We start from the raw sequence: 24318 nt of genomic DNA, 5'->3' as shown, positions 1-24318 counted from the left end.
CTGTCACTCTCCCATTCCCCCTGTCCTGTCTGTCTATATGCTCTAATTCTCTTCTTCTTCTTCTTCTTCTCTGGAAACTCTTTCCTTCCCCCAAAACACTCAAGGTTAGCATTTTGTTGCTGTGGTTTCAGCAGCTCCTGTTTCATGACCCCACTTGACCTTTAGAGCCTCTCAGAGGATAAAAGCTGGAGGATATGAAACCGGGTTAATAGGGTGACAGAGGGGTCATCCTCTGTTTGGGCCACTGATAGGAGATGCTCCAGCTTAAAGGGTCAATTCACCCAAATCACCAAAACATATTTTCTCTCTCACCTCTGATGGTGTCCAGAAATGCAGATAGTTTATTTACCCAACACATCAATCTGGGAGATTTTTGCCACAATACAATGATGTGGTTGGAATTTCCTACCTGAGAAAACACTAAACCCTGAGAATGAAGTGACCCTTTAAAAGAACAGTTTATTAATTTGGGAAAAACACTTTGATATTATTATGTACTGATTAAATATGAGGCTGCAACAGCTGGTTAGCTTATACAGACTGGAAACAAGGGGAAACAGTTAGCTTGTTCTGCCCAAATAAAAAAGTTAAATAAAAATAAATCATTTAAAACATTTAGTAGTTTTTTAACCTTTGGACAGAGCCGAGCTGGTTTCCCCTGTTTCTAGTGTTAAACTAAACTAAGCTAATGTTCGGTTTAAACAATATCTTGTTTAAAGGTGTGTGTGTGTAAAATTTTAGATTCAAATGTTAAAGAAAATAAGCTAAAACTATCAACAGTGAGTGAGCCACGGTGATGATGTCTTGACCAAGACCTCCATCTATTGTATTTCAGAGATATCTACAGAAATTAGCATGCTAACCAGCTAGCTCCATCCCGTCCCGTCTTGTAATACCACTTTGTGACACTAGATGTTGTGAGTCAGTGTAGCGTCTCTTCTGCTCTCAGTCCTACATAAGAGGACAAAGAAGAACAGCTTCCTCCAGAGTTTGAAGTTATGCTACAGCTCCTGACAAGCATCACAGAACCGCAGAGATGACTGAAGCTCTTAGAAAGCTGTCAAAGGACTGCTCCAGATAAGAAACTACATTCAATTGCAAAGAAAAGAAGTGATGTAAAAACGAGCAAAACACCAGTAAATCTTGGTGTGGCTGTCCACTGCTGAAGACAGCTCTTGGCAAGTAAAGAGGGGCAGTTTGATGCCAAGCTCACAACTTTTCTTACTCTGGTGAGTAACATCTAATGTTGGCTCTTTAGCAAAACGAATCTGTAGTACCACTAATGACAAACCTGATGTTGTCAACATCACTATGAACACCTGTAAATCTGATATGTTATATCTTGTTTCTTTAATCTATAAAAAAAACATTGGTGTACAAACATCACCTCATGGTATTATAGGGGGCTATATTTCTTTCCTTAAAGTGCAGCTTCCCCCTGAACAGCTCCAGCTTCGATACCCTTCTCTTCACCTCTGATGTTCACTAATTAACTTGTTATATTTCATGAGTTTAATGGGTACAAAACCTGAAGTGTGAAGACAACGGCGGGTTGGCTCAGTCACTTGCTGGAGCCTCCACTGGTTACATGTGGTGAACTCCAGAAACAAGAAAATTAGTCTATTTCCTAAAATGTCAAACTATTCTTGTAAAATCCAGCTGACGACCTCTGGTCAAAGGTCCTAAAACGATGGTTGTAACATGGGTCAGTTTTCAGTTAACACTTCCAGTTTCACTTATAAGGAAAAGTTTCAAACCAGCTGAGTCACGCTATACAGGCTCAATGTAGTCCTAATTCTACACGTGAGGAAGCAGCAGCCTGTGACAGACAAGACCACTTTATTAGGGAAAAACTAATTTTGAGATATGAAATTTTTTTTTTTTGATTACATTTATTTTTGTGACAGTGGTGCCTGCTTTGTAGTTAAACTCTTCAAACTTAAACCATGTTTATTGTGTCTGTATAGAGATCTGTCATGCTAGCTGTCAGTGCTAATGTAGCTGTTAGCTGTAAGGTAAGATAGTTCAAGCTACAAGAGCCTGGGTTGGATACATGGATGTATTATAAAACCTGGACACGGTGCCGCCGCTCAGCCTTGCAGCCAGTTGTTTCCAGTGGCCAGTCGTGGTATTGCAGTGAAAAATCCCCCTGCGGCCCAAAAAGCATTTTTCCCATAGACGGCAATAGTAAAAGAGAGGCCTGACACCTCCAGCTGTGCACACAGCCGAATATCAATCTTTCTAATGTATATCTTTAAGGCATGGGGTTTTAATCTGTGTAAAGGTTTTTCAAAGCTCAGAAAAAGCCCAGAAAAGTCTTTTTTCTCTGAGTGACGTCACCACTGTGTACGTGCACTCTATCCGCGGTCCCGCTGTGTCTCGGGAACGAGCATGGTTGCTAGGTTACTGCTAGCATCGTCAGGACGAGAACAAGTTAGTGTGAAAAGTGAATAAACGACACAAAGGCGAGTTTTCTTCTACACACATCAAGGCTCATTGATTTTGTGATTTTTTTGTCGCATTTATTTGTCACTTCTTACACTTTTTTCAGGAATGTAATTGTTTTTAATCGATTTATTCGCCACATAACTGGATTCACTAAGACGCCGATATGATTTTTCATAACTTCTGCCGTAACAGTTTTCTTCAGGTATTTTAATTGAAGTCATTTAGCTTCTATGTGATAGTTTCTGTGATCTGTGTGCCAGCAGTGTCTCATCCTGACTGCAGTTGGTTGTTCTGTTTTTTTTTTTAAAGAAGGCATGCCGTATAAATCTGCTTCTCAATGAGAGAAAGTAAATGTAATAACTTTATCTGATGAGTTGTAGTTATCTGTCACATGCAGCATCAATATCTTAAAACTGCCTAAAAGGCATATTTTTGCCTGGTTATGATTTTTTTAAATGTTGATTCCAATGTGACTTTAGGCTCTAAAGCTTCAAACTGAATGTTGTTGCCGTTTTAAATCCGTGGTTTAAAGCCCCGGGCCGGTCCTGTATTAGTCTGTTATGCATAATAAAGTCCGCTAGCAGAGCACTCGTGAACGCGCAGAGCTAGATCAAGAACGTTTTTCGCTCGTTCTCATTGCCCAAAGGCATGATGGGAGTGACACTACTGCGCAGTCTCTATGGGCCGCATAACGCGGAAGTAACCCGGAAGCCAGAAACTTTTTCGGCGTATGCGCCAGACGAGCAACTTGTATTGAACTGAATGGGCGCCATTTTTAGATCCGTCATCCAGGTCTTATAATACATACATGGTTGTATATGACAGCGATATACATACACACACACACACACACACACACACACACACACATACATACAAGTGTATGTGTGTGTGCGCAAGTGTATATACATTTGTGTGTATAAGTTCAAAGTGGCACTTTTTGTTCAGTTTTATGTTCAAATGTCTTATCATTACTGTGAACCGCAACTAACATACTTCGTTCACACACACACACACACACACACACACACACACACACACACGCACACACACATACACACACACACCAGTTATTTTAAAAAGTCATGTAAATGTTGAATAAAAAGCTTCAATATCAGGTTTTTGTCATAATCATATCATGATGTTACATTTCACCTCAGGGTCTGTTACAACTAACCTGCACTCTATAATATTTCACTGCTTGTGTTTGAGACTGAACCATGCATGTTCAGTTCATATTGCATTGATAACTCCTGCACCGTTTAATCACAGACACGTGGAACTAGTTTGTTTTACATTTTGAACACACTGGTTTGAAAAAATTCCAAGATACAGACAGAAATGTCACAGATGTCACAACCATCTCCCCTATATGTGAAAAACTGTGCACAGGGGACTTGTGTGAATGGCTGTAAAATTAAACTAACAGTAGAACAGAAATACAAAACATGCAATCTGAACACAACCACTACAGCATCTACTACTACTACCACCTCTACCCATTATGCTAATCACAGTGTTGGATCCCGAAGAGCTAATTACTTAAATATACCTCTGGAAATAAGGCTGCAGGGGAACAGTGAACAGTCTCAGCCTGTGCATTGAACGAGTCTCACCTGAATGTGAAGTGGCTGCAGGACACACACGTGTGTACGGCTGCAGATGTGTGTGTGTGTGTGTTCGTCATGAAGTATGAGGTAAGTTCCTCTGTGTCTCTCCCTCTCTTTGTCCCTCACCCTCACGGGAGGCCCTGTTGGTTTAGCTGCTAAGCTTTTCCCCCCGGAAACGCAAATGATGGACAGATAAAGAGGTTAAACTAGAGAAAGAGGGGAAGAGAAACTGAAAGAAGAGACTAGAAACTGTTATTCTTTATTTATTTCTTTTTAAGATATGGAGCTTTATCTCTAGAATAGCTGTCATGTTTTATTCCTCACTGTGTGCTCTGCTCAACAAAGAGTAAAAAGAAGTAGGCCTACGGTATGAAACTCCTGTTTGTGAGCCTTGTGCTGTTTCCATGAGTCAGCATGTCTGCTTGCCTTAAAGGTTTTGTTTACTGTCCAAATCAGATTTGTGAAGGCACTATTAACTCACTGATTCCTTAACGAGACACAATTAAGACACAGAGAGACTCCGGATTAACAACTTCAGCTTTTAAGGAGCATTGAGAAACGCTTGTTTTGCATTTCTCTGCTTGGTGGATTAAAAAAAAAAAAAAAACTGAATGAATTCACAGATTTTGAGTCTAACAGTGAGAGACAGGGCAGTGTGGAGGCTCAGAGGGCCTCATTTGTCAGAACAAAAACAAAGGCCAAAATCTTTAACGCAGTAATACCCTGAGGTTTTGCTTATGCACAATGTTGGAAGTTTAGCAGATGAAGAAGTTTCACTGCAAAGAAAATGCCAAGTTGAGGCAGCTGTTTATACAGATGCATCTTTGTGTTATTGTTTAAATGTTTTCATCTTTTTTTATGTGTACATTGTTTATGACATTTCATTTTTCCACAACACACACATAAAACAAAAAGAAATAGACACAACAGAGTGGAACAAAATAAAAAACAGACAACAGGCCAGCTCATAGAGAAAGCACACATGTGCATGTCAGTCTGTACAATTATTTAATGTCAGATATGAGGATTGAGGGTCAGAAACAGAGTCCATGAAACCAGGACCAGGTGAGGATGAAGAAGGGCCAGGAGCAGGCCAGGAAGCTGAAATACTGACAGATGAAAACAGTAGAGTACAGACCAATAGTTAGTACACAGGTCGACAACTCTCCTTCCTAATTTGTTCAATAAAGGTTCCCCAAAACTTAAGAAACCTGCATTGGATACAGCACACTGACTTTCTTCAAGGTGCAGACGGGAAACTGTGTCATTCAGCCTCGTAATATTACCAGTATATATATGTTAAAACTTGTCTTCTATTAGGTGTTTTTTTTTCCACTCCTTTGTCACACTGGGTCACCAATATGTTATATGTTAGCATCTGTCTTGTACGTCATATATGTTTTATTTATTTATTTATTCTATTTATGATAAAAGGTTAGGGTTAGGGTTCATGAATAAGAAAATATTGTAATGAATAATCTCAAGTAACTTTCAAGTAATTTTGCTTTTAATCAAATTAATACACAGCAAACCAAGCACAGAAGCAGACCACCGCTCAGCTTCTGGAGCCACAGGCAATAAATAGCCGAGCCTTCACAGAGCGCTCACTTCTGTTTTTCCACATGAATCAGAATTGACTTCATCACGATGACGGTATCTGTGGGGTGAAAGAGGTTTACCTGTGCATTAGTTAAATAATCCTTTTCACTTCAGTTTATAACTGAAGCTTTGCCCTCCTGAATTACATCCTTGTTGATGAACAGGCCCAGCTCAGTAGCTGTGAGCGTCCACTGTGGGGCAGTGCAGAGTCTGCAGCCCAACCGTGGTCCACAGTTCTGTCAAGACACTGTTCAACTCAGCGATCAGACAGGGAACCTTTGTTTCTAACACAAACTGACCCTCACCTCACATCAGGACAGGTTGTGCAGAAGAGTGCGTTAAAACGGCGTGAAAAGAAACACACATACTGATGTATGAGGTAGTCCATGTGTGTGTGTGTGTGTGTGTGTGTGTGAAAGAAAGAAAGAGAGAGAGTCAAGGAAAAAGAAAGCGAAAAACAGAGGAATAAAGCAAGAACAGAAGCTGAACTAAAGAGACAGAGAGAGAGAGACAAAGAGGGAGAGACAGAGAGAGAGAGAGGGGGGGGGGGGGGGGGGGGGGGGGGGGTAGAGACATTGCCAGAGAGTGTGAACATGCCTATGAACCATGAGAGAGGGATATGGGGAGAGAGACAGAGAGAGAGAGGGAGGTGGGGATTGTTGCAAACAGGGATTTGCAGCAGAGGGGAGAGAAAGAAAGGGGGCAGTGGCACTCAGTGACAGAGTGCTATACACACTCACATGCACACACACACACACACACTCACACACACACACACACACCACACACTCTCTGTTTCCTCTGTGTCTCTTTCCAAACGTGTCAGTCACACCAGTCAGTCGATTATTTTTGTGTGCGTGTGTGTGTTTGGTGGGGATGTTGAACAGAGCTCGTAACCACCCTTCATCTCTATGACCGACGGTAAGATCATTTCATTCTGTTTGACTGTCACGTCTCTGCCAGGCCTTCATCTCAGCCTGCTTTCCTTCTACTTTTTTCTCTCTTGTGTGTGTGTGTGTGTGTGTGTGTGTGTGTGTGTGTGTGTTGTCGCTGTTTTTTGGGCTGGCTTTTTGCCGTGGAGCCAGACTGAGGCCTCCATGGAGCCCTGTCACTGTTTGCTTTCTTTCACAATCCATTTTGAACCATGGGGGGTGAAACTAATGAGCTGTGCACCAGAGGCACTAGTCAAAGGTAGATTTTTAATTAGATGTTCATTTTAATAATCACTATTATCTGAAGGCCTGTAATTAGTGATGTTGGAGGAATTAGCTTTGCTCTTCTAAAGCTTTCTTTGATGTAGTTACTTCTGGAGCATGTAGAAAATATTGGACTTTTCTATTGATATTTTGAGGAGATACTTTGTGTCTAGTTGAACAGAATAACCTGAAAACTATTCCTTCACATAACTTTTAGTGCAAAACAAAAGTTTGTGCTGTTGACACTTAGCAGAAAAGATAAAAAAAAGGAACAAGTTCTAACATTGACTCGTAACATTTAAGGTTAACATCAGCTCCAGATAGAAATGAATAGTTTCTCCCCTCTGTCTGTGTGAAAATGTGCTTTTTAATTCATTTTAGAAAGTCTGTGGATTAAAGCCTTGAACCTGCCGATAATTGGATTTGCTCTCTGAGACCTGTGGATCTTTCTGTCAAAAATGATCAAGCCCTTTTGAATTCTTGTGCTTCAGTCGGTTATGTGTTCAATGGACAGATTCTTCTAGAAATATTGCATGTTATATCCATTGTGTGTGTGTGTGTGTGTGTGTGAGTGATCACATTGGAGCATTAACCTGGAATGATTTCCACATAAAGACGAATGAAACATTTGGCAGAAGATGAGGCCGTGTTTTAAATTTGGATAAACACACTATCAGACTGTGTTTTCACCGACTGAATGATGAACTCATTCTGTCACTGAATTATGAGATGAGATCTGGAGTTATTGGATCTTTATTTGTCACTTTTATAAAAAAATAAAAGGACTTGTGCAGCTGTTGAACATGCACAGTTAGGCACAAATGATAAAGTTTCAAGTACAGTGTAAAAGTTTGTTGGAACCGAGATCTCCTGGTTTATCTATACATGTCAGGTAATGCAGGTAAACATGCACGTGTATGTGAACGTGCATGCGTTTATAGTCCTATATGTGTGTGTATAAGATGGTGGGCAGAGGGGGATGTGCTGCAGATTAGTGTCTTAATATAACACACAACTGTACCTGCCACACAGACTCACACAGCCGGACTCCGGCCGTTTGTCAAAGCTTTTATAGTTAAATGATTTTTTTTAATTTGTAGATTTTGTATAATAATTGTATAGTCTAGTATAATATGTTGTATAGTCAATAATTTAATGACAGGAGCAAATATTCACAACAAAAGGTGGGTAACACCTTCTAATGGAGCGTTCGTAAGCTGTAATCAACAGTTTTACTAGTGGTTAATAAATAATTTGCTAATGCTTCACAGATCAGTTAGAAGACCTTAATGAGAACAACTGTCTGGTTGCCAGGTTGTCAAAAATCTATCTCTTACATTATGGAGAACCTGGAAAATGTTTTGTACTTTTAGCATCTATTTAATTCGTCAGGTAATATCCTTTAATGGACTCAATAAATTAACTTAATGCGTCAATAAGTTTCTTATAAATGAGTTTTGGTGCGTGAACAGAGTTAACTAAAGGAACAAAACAAATGTCATGCTGGAGCAGGATTTTCCACAACCTGGCAACCCATAAATTCCTCTTATTAATGGCTGATAAGTGGTCTATAAAAGATGATTAAGGAGAACATCCTCTGTTTCAATGCTTCAAAGTGTGTTTACAGGTCTTGGGTAATAATACTGCACGTGAAAAAGGTAAACCTGATGAATGTCCTCAAGTGATGTCACTTGAGTCAGCATCAGTTGTTTGGGTGTGAATACCACAAATTCGAAAATGAACAAAATCTGGGGATAGAAAGAAGTGAGCTAACCAGACCTCTGCAGCCCACTCCTCAGCTCAGCTCAAGGCTACATTAGCCACTGCTAACATAGCACACCTGAATCTCTGATTAATGTGACGGTAGTCGCAGAAAGCATGGAATGAAAAAGACAAATTCTCCGATTCTGCTGTAGCTATTCTAACACTTTTTAAACCGTCCATCCACTGTGGGGGACTCTTTAAATTTAATGAAACCTCTGATTAAACTATTTATAAAAGGTGTCTGATTAGAAAGTGGTACCGAAGATGCTTTATAAGACGTATTTTTGATAGATTTATACCTGACAAACATGTAACACCATTCTTTTCCCTTGTCCCCGTATCCCACACCCTTCTCTTCTCCTCCCTGCTTTCCTTCAGGACAAGAGAGACAAAGACAAGGACACGGGGACAAACAGTTTCTCACAGAGGAACCTCACCAATCAGTCTACTTCCTGACATCACCGCTGCTGTTGTCTATGAGCTGCACCGAGGCAGAGTGGACCTTCCAACAATCCTGACACACGGAAAACCCCCGTCATAGCTCTACCAGCGGCAGCAGCAGACACCATGTCCTCTCCTTCCCTCCCCATGCCCTCTCTCCCCCCCAGCCCTCTGGCCATGGAGTACCTGAATGACTTTGACCTCCTCAAGTTTGAGGTGAAATCTGACACTCCTCCACTCCCTCCTCCGTGTGCATACCCCAAATCTGGCCTCCCCCACGACCCCTCCAGCTCTCCCTACACCAGCCACCCTCCACAGGACTCCAGCTTGAGCTCCAGCCCTTACAACTCACTGCCCCCCTCGCCAACGCTCAGCGACGCCCACCCGCCTCCTTCGGGCTCTTCTTCCCTCTCTTCGTCATCCTCCTCCATCTCCTTCCCTCTCTCCATCTCCAACAGCTTCACCTCTGGCATCAGCTCCGGCTCTCAGGGGAACGTGGAGAACAGCCCAGTCCACAGCGGGCCTCAGGGTCCCACCCCGGCTTCGCTGGAGGACCTGATCTGGCTGGCAGCGCTGCAGCAACAGTTTGGAGGGGAGGTGACAGGGCCCGCCACTCTGCTGGGAGCCTTGGGAGGGGTACCAGAGAGAGGGGACAGAGAGAGGGGGCCAGTAAACGGCTTTCTAGGCTGTGAGGATGCTGTGGAGGCTTTGCTGAACTCAGCTGCTGCAGCTGTCAGCTCACAGGTAAGACTATGATTCCTTTCTTTTTTACAAGTAGCCAAGAAAGAGCTGATTTACCTCTTCATCCCTCTGCTGCCTCTTCATCATCTTCAGTGCTCCTCCTCTCTCCAGTTTCCAGGTCTTTCTCAGAGCTCCAGCAGCAACCTGGGAGACTCCAGTAGCGACAGCGGCGGCGACATCTCCTGCACCAAGGGGGCAGACATGTGCCATCGCCCGCTCGTCTTCCTCTCATCAGCCCCTGGCTCACTCCCCAACGCCGCCCCCGCCTCGGCTCCCTACCCGCAGCCTATCAGCCCCCAGGGCCGCCTTCATCACCACCATCATCAGCACCACCCGCACCACCCCATGCACGGCAGCCATCACCATCATCACCACCCACAAGTTAATCAGGTACACGAGGAAGCACTCTATGTGAGACTGTAAAAAACAAGCCCATAGCTCGTTTGTGCAGCAGGTTATGAGGATTTGTTGCTAGGCGACATCTAGTGGTCATTGTAATGATGACAGGAGCAAAGGGAAAAGTGTGGTGACGTAGTTTATAGAGCAACAAAAGTCCACGTCAGGAGGAGGTTGGGGTGGATGGATGGGTCAACAAAACACAGGAGAGAGGTATTCAATTCCCATGTGAAATGAGCAGTTAGCAGTTAAGCTAGTTGTTTTTATTGTAACCATGACAACAAAGATCATCAAATGTTAAGGAAGTACTTATTATATCCAAAATCACCTCTATATCTTTTCCAAAACCTATCCAAGCCATGACTGCTTATATAGTAACCATGGCGACGATAGTAGTTTTGCTGCTCTCTGTGCAGTCCATGTGTTTATTACTGTAACCATGACAACCAAAGTGCCATCATAGGAGCACTAGTTCAGGAGACATTTCTCTGGGTTGTTTCAGGGGGTTGAAAAAAACAACCTGTATCTCTATTGACATCAGAGAGAGATGAGAGAGCCTCATTGTGATAATGATTCTCATCATCAGTAAAACACAGGAAGTTACAGGAGGTGAAAGAAGCAACGTGAGGAAACAGAGGCACTTGTAGCATTAGAGGGCTGAGCAGGAGGAGAGAGGGATCGTACAGTGAAGGATTAGGATGAGGACATTAGAACATGGTTATTAATGTCTGTGTCTATCTGAAGTATCACTGTAAGGATCGCTCTCTACAAGCCAACATCAAGTGAAGGGAAATCTTTGTCTCTGCGGGAGCAAAGTCTTGATTTACAATGAAAAAACATATGTCTTAGTATTGGCATGTATAAGCAGTATATAAATACACAGTTTATGACACACTGTAATACAGCTGCATGTGGATATAAGAACATTTTAAGTGTTTTTTGTCAACAATTATTCCTTCTCCTATGAAGACAAATTACTATTATTACAACAGTTTTACTATATTGTCATTCATAATCAATTTATACACTGTTTTTATACACTTTATTATTATTATACACTATGTTCTTTATACAATTATATCTGCTTGCAATTACATCATGGCCTGTTATAAACCATTTTTTCAGTGTTTATAAACTTATCTTTTTATTTTAAGGACATTTTATGATCAGCTTTTTAAATATTCACACAAGAAAGTTTTTGATCTTTAAACCAGTTAAATGGTTAATTTATTACATTATTATCTAAAAACTAAATGACTCAATGTGATTGGAGGGAAAACCGCAGTGTTGAACGCTCTCATCTGGATGTTCAACAGGTAAATAAACGTTGTAATCTGCATTGTGGTTGATCAAGATGTCTGGGTGGCTCTCGATATGGAGCACGATGTGAGCTTATGATAATATCTGCTATTATTGCTGTGCGTAATCCTGATAACTGTCACCCACACTTAGTCAGATTACGTGACAGATTATGGACATGTGGTGCCGAAATGTGCCCCCTGACAGACACACCACACACACACACGCACACACTCCCAGTATGACACATCACATGTTCACCAGTCGTAATGGAGTGATATGTTTAAGTCTGACTCTTGGATGAATCCACCCCACTCTCCTCTCACTGTACGCACTCCAGCATGTGTCTCGTCCCCAGTGAACGCGGAGGAGCAGCGTGTTCTCAGTGTGTGTCTCCGTCTGTCCAGCAGTGCGGGCTGAACGAGCGCTTCTCTGACGAGCAGCTGGTGAGCCTGTCAGTCCGCGAGCTCAACCGCCACCTGCGCGGGGTGAGTAAGGACGAGGTGGTGCGCCTGAAGCAGAAGCGCCGCACGCTGAAGAACCGCGGCTACGCCCAGTCCTGCCGCTACAAGCGCTTACAGCACCGCCACGCTCTGGAGTCAGAGAAACATGTGCTCACACAACAGGTACACCCACATCGGTATTTCAGCCTCACCGAAAAGCTCCCTCAGCGTATGCTTATAAAGACCTAATCTGACCCCAACTTCATCCTAAATCTAATGTCAAACTTTAATTTGGAAATTCTGACACTAAAAAGTCTCTGAAGGAGGAGATGACCTCCAGAAAAATCCACTGTCTGACAGTCTGATATGCCATGAGACTGTCCTGTTAAAAACAAGCCTATAGGTCGTTTGTGCAGCAGGTTATTATGACCCATTGTCTGGTTGTTGGCCACATGTAGTGGACATAACAAAGTGGTGGTGACGTAGTTCGTCGAGCAACAGTCCACGTAAGGACGAAGACAAAGGAATATAACAGGAGAGCGGTGTTCAACCTCCATGTGAAAGTAGCGGTTTATGTTGTTTCTATTATCCATGACCGTTCAACAAGGTTAACCACGTTGTTATTATTGTAACCATGACAACAAAGCTCATCTAATGTTGTGGAAGTTCTTATTTTGACCCAAATCAGCATATTTTCCTAAACCTAACCAAGTAGTTTTAGTGCCTAAACCTAACCAAGCCATGACTGTTATTATAGTAACCATGGTGACAAAAGTAGGTACACCGCTCTCGGTACAGTTCACGCCAGCTGTGCCAGCTGTTGTAGGGGTGATATTTTAGGAGACATTTCCATGGGTCACATCAGAGGGTTGAAAAAACAACCTGCATGGTTGTTCAGGTTGGAGAAATTAAAGGTCCACACAGTCTAAAGGTGGATGTCCATGTGTTTTGATGATAAAGCAGGTCTAGGTTCTATATTAATACTGTGAAAGTATCAAAGCCTCAGTCCACAGAGAAATGCACACAGCCTGTATTCAGAAACTGAGCCTTAAAACCAGCCGTCAGGACTTCTGGAACTTTGTGATGTCACAACAAAGCAGTCACCGCCCTCAGCCACGCCCCACCTGGACCCACCATCCAACCTTACAGGATTTGGTTTCTGTGTTTTGGTTTCTCTGTTTACCTGAAATCTGCTATATTTTTATTGGATCACTCAGAAAATAGTCAGCCAATCAGAAGAGAGGCTCAGGAGAGAGGCTCAGATCCTCTCTTCTGATTGGCTGACTGACCTGTTGTTACTAGAGCTCCAGAGAGAAGCCTGAGAGAGGAGATGTAAAACTACACTGAGATGGTTTTTGGTTCTTAAAACCACAAATAGATCTTCTGATGGAGATCAACACTTCAAATAAAGCACTGTAAAATATGGGACCTTTAAATCAGCATTTTTGCACTGTGTCTCATTAAAGCAAAGAAATGATTATCTCTCTCTTAACTTCCCCTCAGTTGGAACAGCTGCAGTGTGAGCTGACTCGAGTGCTACGGGAGAGAGACGCCTACAAGGCTCGCTATGAGAAGCTCCTCAGCACAAATCACGGCACTGGTGCTGACGCCCCACCAACTCGCACCAGCAACCCACCTTCCCCGCCCCCTGACTACTTCCTCTGAGTTTTACCCACAAAGGGAAGGGGGGGGAAAGAAAATGAGCCCAGCCAACATGGAGCAATCAGTGATGAGTAATCAGACTTGGGGAAACGAAGAAGGATGTGCGTGTGTGTGCGTGTGTGTGTGTATGTGCGTGTGTGCATGTGTGTGTGTTTGTGTGTGTGTGCAAGAGGGAAAGCGAAAGGGAGACCTTGGCAGTTTTTGGGCTGTACAACTGTGAAATCCACCCTTGAATGATTAAAGGGGAATTGACTGTTAATTCGTAGGGTTAGACTTGGCTCTAGGCTGCTTCTTGGACTCAGTTTTACTTCTCTGTGAATGATAGTTGCGCAAAACCTGGCCGAGACCTCTTTTGGATCTACTGCCTGTGATATCTGTGCAACAGTGGAAACATAACCACTCTGAAAATGGAATCTAAAAAGCTTTAAAAACATATCAATAGTCCCTGACACTGCTGAGCATATTATCTATGCAATGTTTTATATTTGCAATGTACTCTCAGAATGAGTGTTTGAGGCTCAAATCGTAGTTTTGTTTTGTATAATAAGCTGCTACAGCTGCAGAGGTCTGAGTAGTGCAGTGGTGCTGGATGTGGAGTGGTATGGGCTTGGATAAAGTATCCACGGCATGCAGTTAAGTATTTGCCAGCTAATTTTTCACAGTTGCCTACCAAAGTGTTTAAGCTCACCAAGACTTGTTATTCTTTGTAAGATGAATAATCCTAGGTTTAAGAATGTACAAGGAAACCTTTCATGGGGAATCTTCCAGTGATTGTGCTAAATGAGTAGTTGGGATATTGCTCTTGTGTTTCTAGTTGGAAATGGTGACGTTCAGCCGTTAACAGTAACAGAGAGGAGTTGCTGCTTGCTCTCAAAAATTGGTTTTTACATTTTTACACACAAATGTGGTGTGCTTGATCAAGCAACTGCATGTGGTGAAAGAGGCAAATAAAACCCATCGCAGCGGGCAACAAAAAAAAATGAGTGTGGCATGATTTGTGTGGTTGTGTCCAGTTCTCCAGACTAGAGATGCTATTTTTGGGCAGACTGAACACCTCTGTAACAGGGACCATCACCACATTACTGCAACATGTGGCACCACAGAGCTGGACACTGTGGACCCGGGTACTGTGGGCTACTCTGGATTCAACAGAAAATTAATGGTGCAGGGATTAAAAAAAAAAAAAATTAATTAATTTAAAAAAAACAAATCAAAAATATCTCGTCATGGAGACACCCTCTTAACTGTCCCATGAAATCATTGCCAGGGTTCATGCATTAGAGCTATTTATTTTGTTTGGGTGTAGGTTAAATAAATTGTTCTTTTATTTATTCACTTATTTATTCAGTATTTATTGTTTATTTATGTACTGATTCTAATTATTATACTGGTTTTATTTCATTAGCGTGTATTTTTACTTTCCTACAGTTCATTATTTTATTCAACTGTGATTAGAATTAACATTATTACAAAAATGATGGCCATTATCACGGTTTCCTGCTCCTGTTGTAGTGTGGTTTCATATGAATATGAAATAAACAAAGTACTTTACCAAGCCTGGCTTGCTGTGGTGTGTTTTGTGCACCTTTCACACAGGTTTTAACCTCATCTCCTCTCCATTCACCTCTGTGATCATCTCCCACTCTCAGTCTTCTGCAGGCCTTTTCTCTGCAGCCCCATCCCCTGCTCCGTCCCTCTCTTTATCTCTGTCCCTCTATAGTGAGGCAGTGACCCTGGGTATTGCACTGTTTGGGATGACCTCATCTTCAGCTCTACCTCTCTCTCTGTGTCTCTCGCTCTCTCTCTGGCCTGTATAATAGGAGCAGGATTAGGGCTATAATAGCGCCCTGGCTGCTCACTGCCGGAGCCTATTGTGTCTTTGTGTGGGAGGGACGCACCACTGCTCATGGCCACACTCACATTCTGACAGAAAACATGTCCAAATACACTCCTTGGTTTGGGGACTAGAAATGACTTAATTTAACACAATGTAAATGAGTCAGTCCAGGAAGAGGACAAGTGTGTCTTTGACAGGACACAAGAGGAAAGAGTTGAGAGACTGATACACCTTGTCATGTCTGTTTCTATTACAGGAACACCCAAATGACACATTTTAAACATAGCCAAGGACACACACACACACACACACACACACACACACACACACACTCACTAACACACACACTAACACACATGCAAAGCCACCTAGTTCGGAGTCTTGTGTTATACTGCCTCCTAGCGGCCGATTCCCGCATCGCCGCCATCTTCCAGAGGTCAATGTGAGTTTCGTGTCACTGAGCATCTCTCCACGCTGCTGCTCCCTGCCTCCCTGCCTCCCTGCCTCCCTGCCTGCATCACCGCTCCAGAGCTGCATGCACCTGCCTCACACAGCCGGAGTCCTCGGGTTGGCGCAGAGTCGTCCCTCCTCTGCACAGGATCCAGACCTGCACAGGATCCAGACCTGCACAGGATCCAGACCTGCAGAACGTCCGCTCAGTGAGTGACAGTCAGTTGAGGCGCGGGGATGAGTGACGGTGCTGACCGCAGACCTGGACCTGGGCCCTAACCTGAGGAGACAGAGAGAGGCAGAGGGAGGGGGCTAGAGAGAGACGCAACTCAAGAAAGTGAGAGAGAGAGGGGGGGGGGGGGTAAAGAGCGCGCGAGGGAGGGAAGAGAGAGAGACAGAGAGAGAGAGAGAGAGAGAGAGAGAGAGGAAGAGAAAGGGTGCTTAATTTGTAGTTGCCGAGAGCCGTGTGACAGGTGAGGGATCCTACCGAGCTGCTCGGGCTGGGGTTCTTAAAGTGAGTGGGGTTGGGGGGTGGGGGGTGAGGAGGAGGGAGGAGAGGGTGGAGGAAGAGGTGGTGGGTTGTGTTCTGTATCTTTTGGAGTCTTTACACCCGATCGCTTCACTTCAGTTTGCAGATGCCGACAGATGTGCCCGAAGACAGGATCAACAACGAAGAGAAGGCGACCACGGTAGGCTGCAAGGGGCTGCACGGAGGTCCGGGCTAACGGCTCCAATAATAATCCATTATTCAATCAGCCAATCAGGTTTTAGGGCAAAGTGATGGAGTGTGATGTTTGATAAGTCAAATGATCAGTTTAGTGGAGAGCTTTATTGAACTGCCAGTGAACCTGTTTGCCTCTGAGTGTGTGTGTGTGTGTGTGTGTGTGTGTGGTTGTGTGTGTGTGTGTGTGTGTGAGAGAGAGAGAGAGAGAGAGAGAGAGAGAGAGAGAGAAGAGAGAGTGTGTTTTATGTAGGTGGTGCAGGGAGGGGGTGTCCTGCATTACAAAATACTGGCAGACTTTCAGCCAGTTTTTTGTGTGAATCTCTAAATCTAACTATTGGGAGACTATTTTGTGTCTTGAGCTGCATTAAATTTTACAAAATGTGGAATATGAAATTTGACAAAATTATCACCTGAGCTCATAAAAGGCTTTTTTGCACCTTTCAGCTCATTGTTTTGGTTTTCCACAGTTTTACTGTTCACTCTCTCCACTCTCATCAGCGTAGTTTCGGCCCCAGTAGGCAGCTTTTTTGTGTTTTAATGAGCTTCAGAAAACCTAAACTGTACGATACCTCCCCAGCAGAAAAACAAAGTTATCAGCTAGCAAACATTTTGCAGCTAGAGAGCCAGATATGTCCCCCAGAAGCTGGTGGAGACCAAAAACAGAGCTAAAAGAGAGGGAATATTTGACTTATATTCATCAAATGGTAGAAAACATGACTCAAATAAATGTTAAGGTCGCCACCATATATATACATATACATATATAAAGTGCCTTGCAAATTAGCTACGACTCTAAACGCTGTTGTGTGTGGCTTTGGTTCATGTTATAAACTTGTCCCTAAGCAAATAAATAATAATGGTGGATACATTATATGGATATATTTTGTATATGGATATTTGGCCATTGGTACATGAAGTTTGGGCGTTTGAGGGGAAGTGAAAGTTAAATGACAGATGCTATTGAGTTGTATGATGGGAATTGTAGGAGTCAGTGTTTTTGAAGCTTGACTCATACAAGCGAGTAAATGTATGAGTCAAGCTGCTGCACAGATTTTCACCATTCATTCTCCTTATTTGCAACCTTGCAAGTCTCCTCATTTTATGGACATAATCTTTCTAGTATCTTTTTTGCTTATCGGAGAAACATCATATCTGAATAGAGACCAGCTTTAATTGTTATATAACACAGAGTCCTGCAATCTCTCCTCCAGTGTGACAGTATGACTCTGTCCAGCACCCCGACTCTTCGCAGAGGAAGCACTCCTCTGCCAATTAAGCACCAGCTGAGACGAGAGGAAGCTGTTCATGATGACTGCGACTGGACGTCCGGTGCAGCCGGGCCCTCTGCCTCACCGATCAGCTTCAGCCCAGCCTTGGACGACACTCTGACAATGGCGGTGGAGGGCAGACCTGATGGGCCTTTAAGGATCGCCCTGCTGGGGCAGAACGGCGTGGGGAAGTCTTCCCTGGCCATCGCCCTCGCTGGGGACATGGACAGGACTGCATCTGTGGATTCTGATGGTACAAAGACTAATTCAGTATTGCAGTGGAAAGGCGGCCTGCAGTGTCGTGTCTTACACAGTGAGCAGGTGGTAAATAAACACAGCACTCATCCCCAGTCTGAGCTCTAACTGCTGCTGTCCCTGTCCTTAGGGGAGGGTTATGTGCGCACGGTCACAGTGGATGATGAGGACAGCACCATCATTATCTATGACAACTGGAGACAGGTGAGCCAAACAACACTTCAGTGTTCCTACACTCCCTGTTCCCTGGTCCCTCATTAGGCCACTGAGCCCTCTCTGCAGCTGTATCCAGTGTGCTGCTGTGACATGGAGGAAAAAAACATATGATGCTTTGCTCTATTAGCAACACACCAGGACTTCTGTCTGAGTGTGAAAGATAGACAGCATCCATCTATTCATACATAAATTGGAATATGAGGGTATCTCAGCATGCCCTGCACTGATGATGTGGTACACCTGGGCCAGGTTGCTAATACAATCAGCATACAGAATATGAAGCACTAAAGAGGTGAACAAAAAAGACAATTAGAGGAACTACAATGCATCAACAGACGCTAACTGTGGAGCACAGCTCATCGTTTATTATACTTGAAAACACTTTAAAAAAACTGATGCCATGCTCAGAGCAAGGCTGTAAATCTGCTGCATCTGCATGTGGTTGAATGAGGAAAGCTCATTATCGGGTTTTTGTGCACACTTTTTCCTCTTTTCCCTTGAGTGCAGCTCAGAGGCTTCTGTGTGTGGAGAGAGAGAGAGTGGAAGCTGCCCACAGAGCAGATGTGCCAAATAACTGAATCCATGTTTTTGATTTAGGTGGATAATTGGTGGAAAATACTGAATACACACTGTTTTTATTGTGCGGGCATTCGTATGTGTTACTCTTTGTATAATGAGTTATATATTTGTAATGGCTGCCTTATAAGGAACGTTCTTATGTAATTGCAGTATCACATCGGTGTCTGTCATTAGAGTGTAAAGGTTGCTTTTGATCTGTGCTCAATTCTGGACTTAATCACAACGAAATGAAAAGCCAGTGGACCGTGGCAGCTTGAACTAACAGCAGGATGAGGTTTCTATGAAGGATTCACCTCAGGGATTTTTTATTTTTAGAGATTTTTTTGTCCCTCTGCTGCTTGGAGAGGATGAGTGCATGCGTGTGTCACTAGGAGTGTGATGTGTGGTGCAGCTAGTGCAATCTACAGCAGTAGTTTCTCACTGAACCACAGTGGATTCTAGACATGGCATTCAATTGTGTGCTGCTTCTCGAGGCTGCATTTAGTCTGTTATTCTGCAAATAAGGCTTTGACAACAGTATTAATGAGAGGAATGGAAAGAACAGAGCGTGTCTCACTGTGTTTACAAGTCAATATGGAATTAAACGTTTCAGTAAACACTAACTGAGCTTTAGTCATTTGTTTTCTTAAGCATAATCATCATCCCACAACTGACTAGCTTTACACTGACTTAGCTCCCACTTTCCTTATAGCATGTTTAAATAGCACCTCATTACAGTATCACACGGTGTGTCTGCCTCTGTCCGTCCCTCAGGACCTGTCGGCTCTGCAGTGTGAGGTGTGTGTCCTGGTGTTTTCTGTAACTGACAGGCGCAGTTTCCACCGCACCGCTCAACTGCGACTCCTCCTGAGAGAGACTCAGCCCCAAACTCCCATCATACTTGTTGGTAATAAGAGTGACCTTGTTCGCACACGTGAGGTCTCCTCTCAAGGTAAGACGTGCCTCCATTTTAACATCTTTCAATTTTTTTACTGCTTCCTTCAGTTGTGGCGTACGTCTTCACGGTCGGTGTTGATGTTTTCTGCCCTTTATCTGGGTCAGTAAACACTAACGTTGGGTGAAATATGTGAAAATGTAAATGACTGTGTTTCAGCGTTATCACATGTGGGAGTGTGAGGGAAGCCACAAGAGAGCATTCACTGGGAATGTGCTGCCTGTTTTTTATGCAGTTTTCCAACACACAGGTGGGCAACTACTATTACAGCCTGTATATGGCGTACCTCCCAACTCAATGCCTGAGAAAACATGGTTTCAAAGCCAAAGTCTTCCTCTACCACATTAATATTCATTAATATATATGCAACAGTTAATGATAAAATTGATTTTGGGTGCACATGGATTTTGATGAAGAAATTAAAGGAACAAGCATGTAAACGTAAAGACTTTGAGTTGAGTTAACTACGACTCCCAAGGTGCATTTTGGCAAGAAACATCCAATTATCTTCCTTAATTTTTAGTTAAAACACACCACTAACAGCCAGTAGTGATTCTGGACTCGGGCGAGGCCCTAAGCAAAACAATGTCAAGCGGCCCCTCCAATCAACGTTCATCGCCATTATGTAATAAATAATGTGACACCAACGAAAAATGTACAAAATCTAAACTATTTTTGTATTCCAAATGTTGATGTTAGTAGGATTTTCAAAATATAAAACCTTGTCATTTTCAAAATAAACTTTATAAAGACAAATAAAACCCTAAATAAATAACTAAACTAACTTAAACATGAGCACATTATATTCTAAATGGGGCCCCTTTAGGGAGGTTTCCTACTAAGATGTCATTGCAAATCGTCCATTGGTTGTTTAAGGGGAGAGAGAGAGCTGCATCTTGAGACATTGCAGTCGAGTAAAGTTTGTCAGCCCTCAAGGGCCCCCTTATAGCCTGGGGCCCAAAGCTTTGCCTGTTCACAAGCAGTGGCTCTGCTAACGGAGGGAGAAAGCCAAAGATTATGGTGCTGAGAAAACTGAGAACATAATATGCAGGCTAAATAAATTTGCTTCTGATTTCTGCGACTTCTTCTCCATAATAACAACAACCGAGGCTTATAGATATCGTAATACTGTATTTGGACCCGTCCGCCATAATGAAACGATGGACACAACATGATTTCTCAGGAACAAAGTTTAAATAATTGAAAGTGGTGGTTATAATATAAACCTGTGACTGTTATATTATCTGTGAGTGTCGTGTGTTTATGAGCTGAGCAACATTCTGGGTATTTAAAGGAGAACTGTAGAGTATTGAACAGGGGAAACACACAACAACCCTGACAGTCCTGACATTCAGATTCAAAGCATGATTGGTGCCTGCAAATATGTGACATCACCATTTTCCAAGAGAGCCACACCCACTTCAAACAAGCGGGAAAAGCAAGAGGGAAAACTGAACTGCAGAAATCTCTAATGCAAAATTACTTAAAGTGTTTTAGCTGTGGCAGATGACAGTATGTTCATGTTGGACCCCGACGCTCATTGCCAGAAGTGCTCCAGAGGCTCATTTAAACTAAACAAAGATGAGGTATCTGCAGTTTGTGGCAGTGTTTCTGTAGATGAAACTGGTGCCGTCATCTTCAGGGTCGTACGGTGGCCCTGAGAGCTCAACACACTCCAGCTTAAGAAAACATATGCAAGGACAAAACATGAACACATTCAGAAAACATTTTCATCAGTTTGACAACACCTGTGCTGCAAATACACACAACACAACAGGAAGTGTTTCAGGGGGTCACAAAAAGTCATGAAACTAGCTGGGATGCACTTGTCAGTATTTGCATCACATGTGTTGTCAAATTGATGAAGATGTTTTCTGAATGTGCTTGTGTTTTGTCTATTTGCATGTGTTTTTTTCAGTTGCAGCTCAGGTTTTTTTTGTTTTTACAGCTGGAAAGCTTTATGAAAAACATATCCTAAAAATGTGGTTATTATGTAATGAGCTGTGTGTTGTTTTTCTGGATGAATTCAATAAAAATTTACTATAAAGAACGATATGACTAATAAATTGGTTTTAACTGCAGTGTAATTGTGTTGTATTGAAAGATGTTTCTGTTATTTTGTCTATTTGCTGAAATATATGTCGGACCTCTGGCTGTTTTTCACCACATGGCTTGTTTAACCCTGTTGTGTCTCACTCTGAAAATAAACGTTAAAGCTCTGACAGTTTCCTCTCTCCTCTCCATCTGTTCCTCAGAGGCCATGTCCAGCGCCGCCCTCTTCAACTGTCTGTATCTGGAGATCTCTGCCTCTCTGGATCACCGCACCCCAGAGCTCCTGGAGTGCGCGGTGCGGCTAGCGAGGGGCCAGTCCCCATGGCCCCCGGGGACCAATGCGGAGGACTTGAGCGGAGCGGGCCAACGTGAAAGCATCACCTCCCGTGCCAAACGTTTCCTGTCCAGCCTGGTGCCCCGCTACCCACGAGAGCGAGAAGTGGGCAAGTTCCTGAGGCAGAAATCCCGCTCGTGCCACGACCTGGGGGCGCTGTGATCGGGCGCCACAGACAGGTGGAGGTGATGTATATACCAACAAAGAGAGGAGGAGGAAGAGCGAGTGATACAGCAATTATAATGAGCAAGAGAGGAAGATGTGAGTGTGAAGGTGCCAGAGCGATGGCAGGACGATGCTGTGAGTGATCGTCATGTGTATCCAGGGAGAATGACAACAACGTTAGTGATGGTGTTTGTATGTAGGATGACACTGAAATTTTGTACACAAGACCAAACAACAAAGAAGAGAAGATTATAATATTGTTGTAGAACACATGTAAATAAACTGTAGTAGTGCCACCCTCAGCTAAATAAATTTCTTTTTTGAGTCTTGACGAAGTGACTGCACGTTCGCCTCGGCCTCCGTTTTTACACCAACTGTCACGTGTGGCTCATTGAAGAAGAAAACAGGGATCACATTTAACAACAGTTCAAGCACAGGATAAAGTCACGAGCACACACATTCATAACTCGTTAGCGGGTTAGACTTGGCTGATGATTCATGTTGTGTTCATTTACTCTCAACTATTCTGGTATCCATGGTGATGGTGATGGTGAAAGAGTGAAAGGCCAGCGAGGAGAGAAGGAAATTAAAGAGATAAAAAGTGGACCTACAGAGCTCAGCATAGCAGTAAGAGAAGGAGTGGAGAGAGACAGGCTGTTTAGTGTATGTAGAGTGATTGTTGCCATGTTACGGTTGTCAAGGCGACCTGGAGAGACGTACACATTACAGCCATTTCAGCTCTGTGGCTTTACCCCTGTTCCCCATGCTGCACATTGACTTAAAGATGGGAGGCCTGAGTACAATGTGCCTTTTAAGCATAAAATTCAATTTGAAAATAAAATGCAGAGGATTTCTGTCAGATAACGGCTTCTCCGCACTCATCTGTGTCGCTCTCTACCCCCAGCACTTCCATCCTCCCACTTCCACCCACGTGTGAGCAAAGATTTAGCACATCACAGGTCATTATACCCATCGCGTATTATCAAAGGGAGAGCTGTGCTATAATAGAAGTAAAAGATAAAATGGTGGCATGACATTCTGACTCATTCCCTTGGCTGCAAACTGCTGGAATGGATTGAAGAATGGTGAAGATTTCGGGTCATCAGCTTGGGCTACCGGCTCCCTCTTGTGGCCAAATTTAGGCCCTGCAACTGAGGGAGTAATGAAGAGAACATGAACATGTTTGTACTGGAACTAATTTTTAATATTTATGAACTGAGGTAGCAGAGCTCCATCGTGTTAGAGTCCTCTGAGTTATTGCAATATGATGGAAAGGGGAGTGGACACCACTGAAATGAACTCTGATTGTCATATGAATTTATAAAACAGTGGAGTTAAAATGCAAATGAAAGCGGTTACAGTCATTTACATTTCAGCTCTAATTAATTGTACCTGTATGCAGTGTACAGGGTGCACCTGAGCCACTAACAATCTCTTCAGTGATGCATATTCACTGAACATGTCTACATCTGATGAGATGCCGTAGACATGTTCAGTGAATATGCATCACTGAGGACATCACTGAGCACTTGCAAGAAAAACTCACTTTGGCCCAAATCTGGGCAACAGCAAATACTGAGGTCCATATTTCTCCACTGTGACGCTCCTCACAGTAGTCATAAATAAAATGTTCCTTGTTTTTTATTTTTTTTTACTTATACTGTTGCTCACTCATACTTATTTTGTACATTTTATCTCCCTACTGGATGATCTACATGCTGTTTCAAAGCTTTGTCCACACTGCCAGGAGTATAATCCTGCAGAAGTAATACTGGGCACTTATCAAAATTGCATTCAGTGTTTGGAAGAAATAATCAAATTAATGTAGAATCGTAAAACATCAAAGTGAGCCTTTGAAAAGCAATCATGGAGTTTCTGGTCATTAAAAAGGAACATTCCCAGGAA

General features: G+C 43.0%; 2 protein-coding genes across 4 annotated transcripts; both read left to right on the top strand.

Moving 5' to 3' along the window:
- The first annotated feature begins 6319 nt into the window (after window positions 1-6319).
- Window positions 6320-15154, top strand: nrl (neural retina leucine zipper). Its single transcript, XM_071486914.1, has 5 exons — window positions 6320-6578; window positions 8996-9802; window positions 9911-10189; window positions 11905-12120; window positions 13441-15154. The coding sequence occupies exons 2-5, from the start codon at window positions 9185-9187 to the stop codon at window positions 13600-13602; spliced, it is 1275 nt and encodes a 424-aa protein (XP_071343015.1). The 5' UTR covers window positions 6320-6578; window positions 8996-9184; the 3' UTR covers window positions 13603-15154.
- A 727-nt stretch (window positions 15155-15881) lies between these two features.
- LOC139626544 (GTP-binding protein REM 2-like) lies at window positions 15882-22757 on the top strand. 3 transcript variants are annotated; one of them, XM_071486917.1, is made up of 6 exons: window positions 15882-16095; window positions 16515-16575; window positions 17822-18131; window positions 18264-18337; window positions 19682-19859; window positions 22118-22757. In XM_071486917.1, exons 2-6 carry the CDS (start codon window positions 16522-16524, stop codon window positions 22408-22410), a joined length of 909 nt encoding a protein of 302 aa, XP_071343018.1. In that variant the 5' UTR covers window positions 15882-16095; window positions 16515-16521; the 3' UTR covers window positions 22411-22757. The 3 variants fall into 3 exon arrangements, with proteins under 3 accessions (XP_071343018.1, XP_071343017.1, XP_071343016.1); XM_071486916.1 differs by lacking the exon at window positions 15882-16095 and adding an exon at window positions 16277-16359; XM_071486915.1 differs by lacking the exon at window positions 15882-16095 and adding an exon at window positions 16296-16400.
- The last annotated feature ends 1561 nt before the right edge of the window (window positions 22758-24318 follow it).

This window comes from Trachinotus anak, unplaced genomic scaffold (genome assembly GCF_046630095.1).
Source record: "Trachinotus anak isolate AG129_WGS33_773 ecotype Australia unplaced genomic scaffold, CSIRO_AGI_Tana_v1 ptg000010l, whole genome shotgun sequence".
NCBI classification, from domain to species: Eukaryota; Metazoa; Chordata; class Actinopteri; order Carangiformes; family Carangidae; genus Trachinotus; species Trachinotus anak.
Note: the sequence above shows the minus strand (reverse complement) of the source record. Positions and strands in the feature narration are given on the sequence as shown.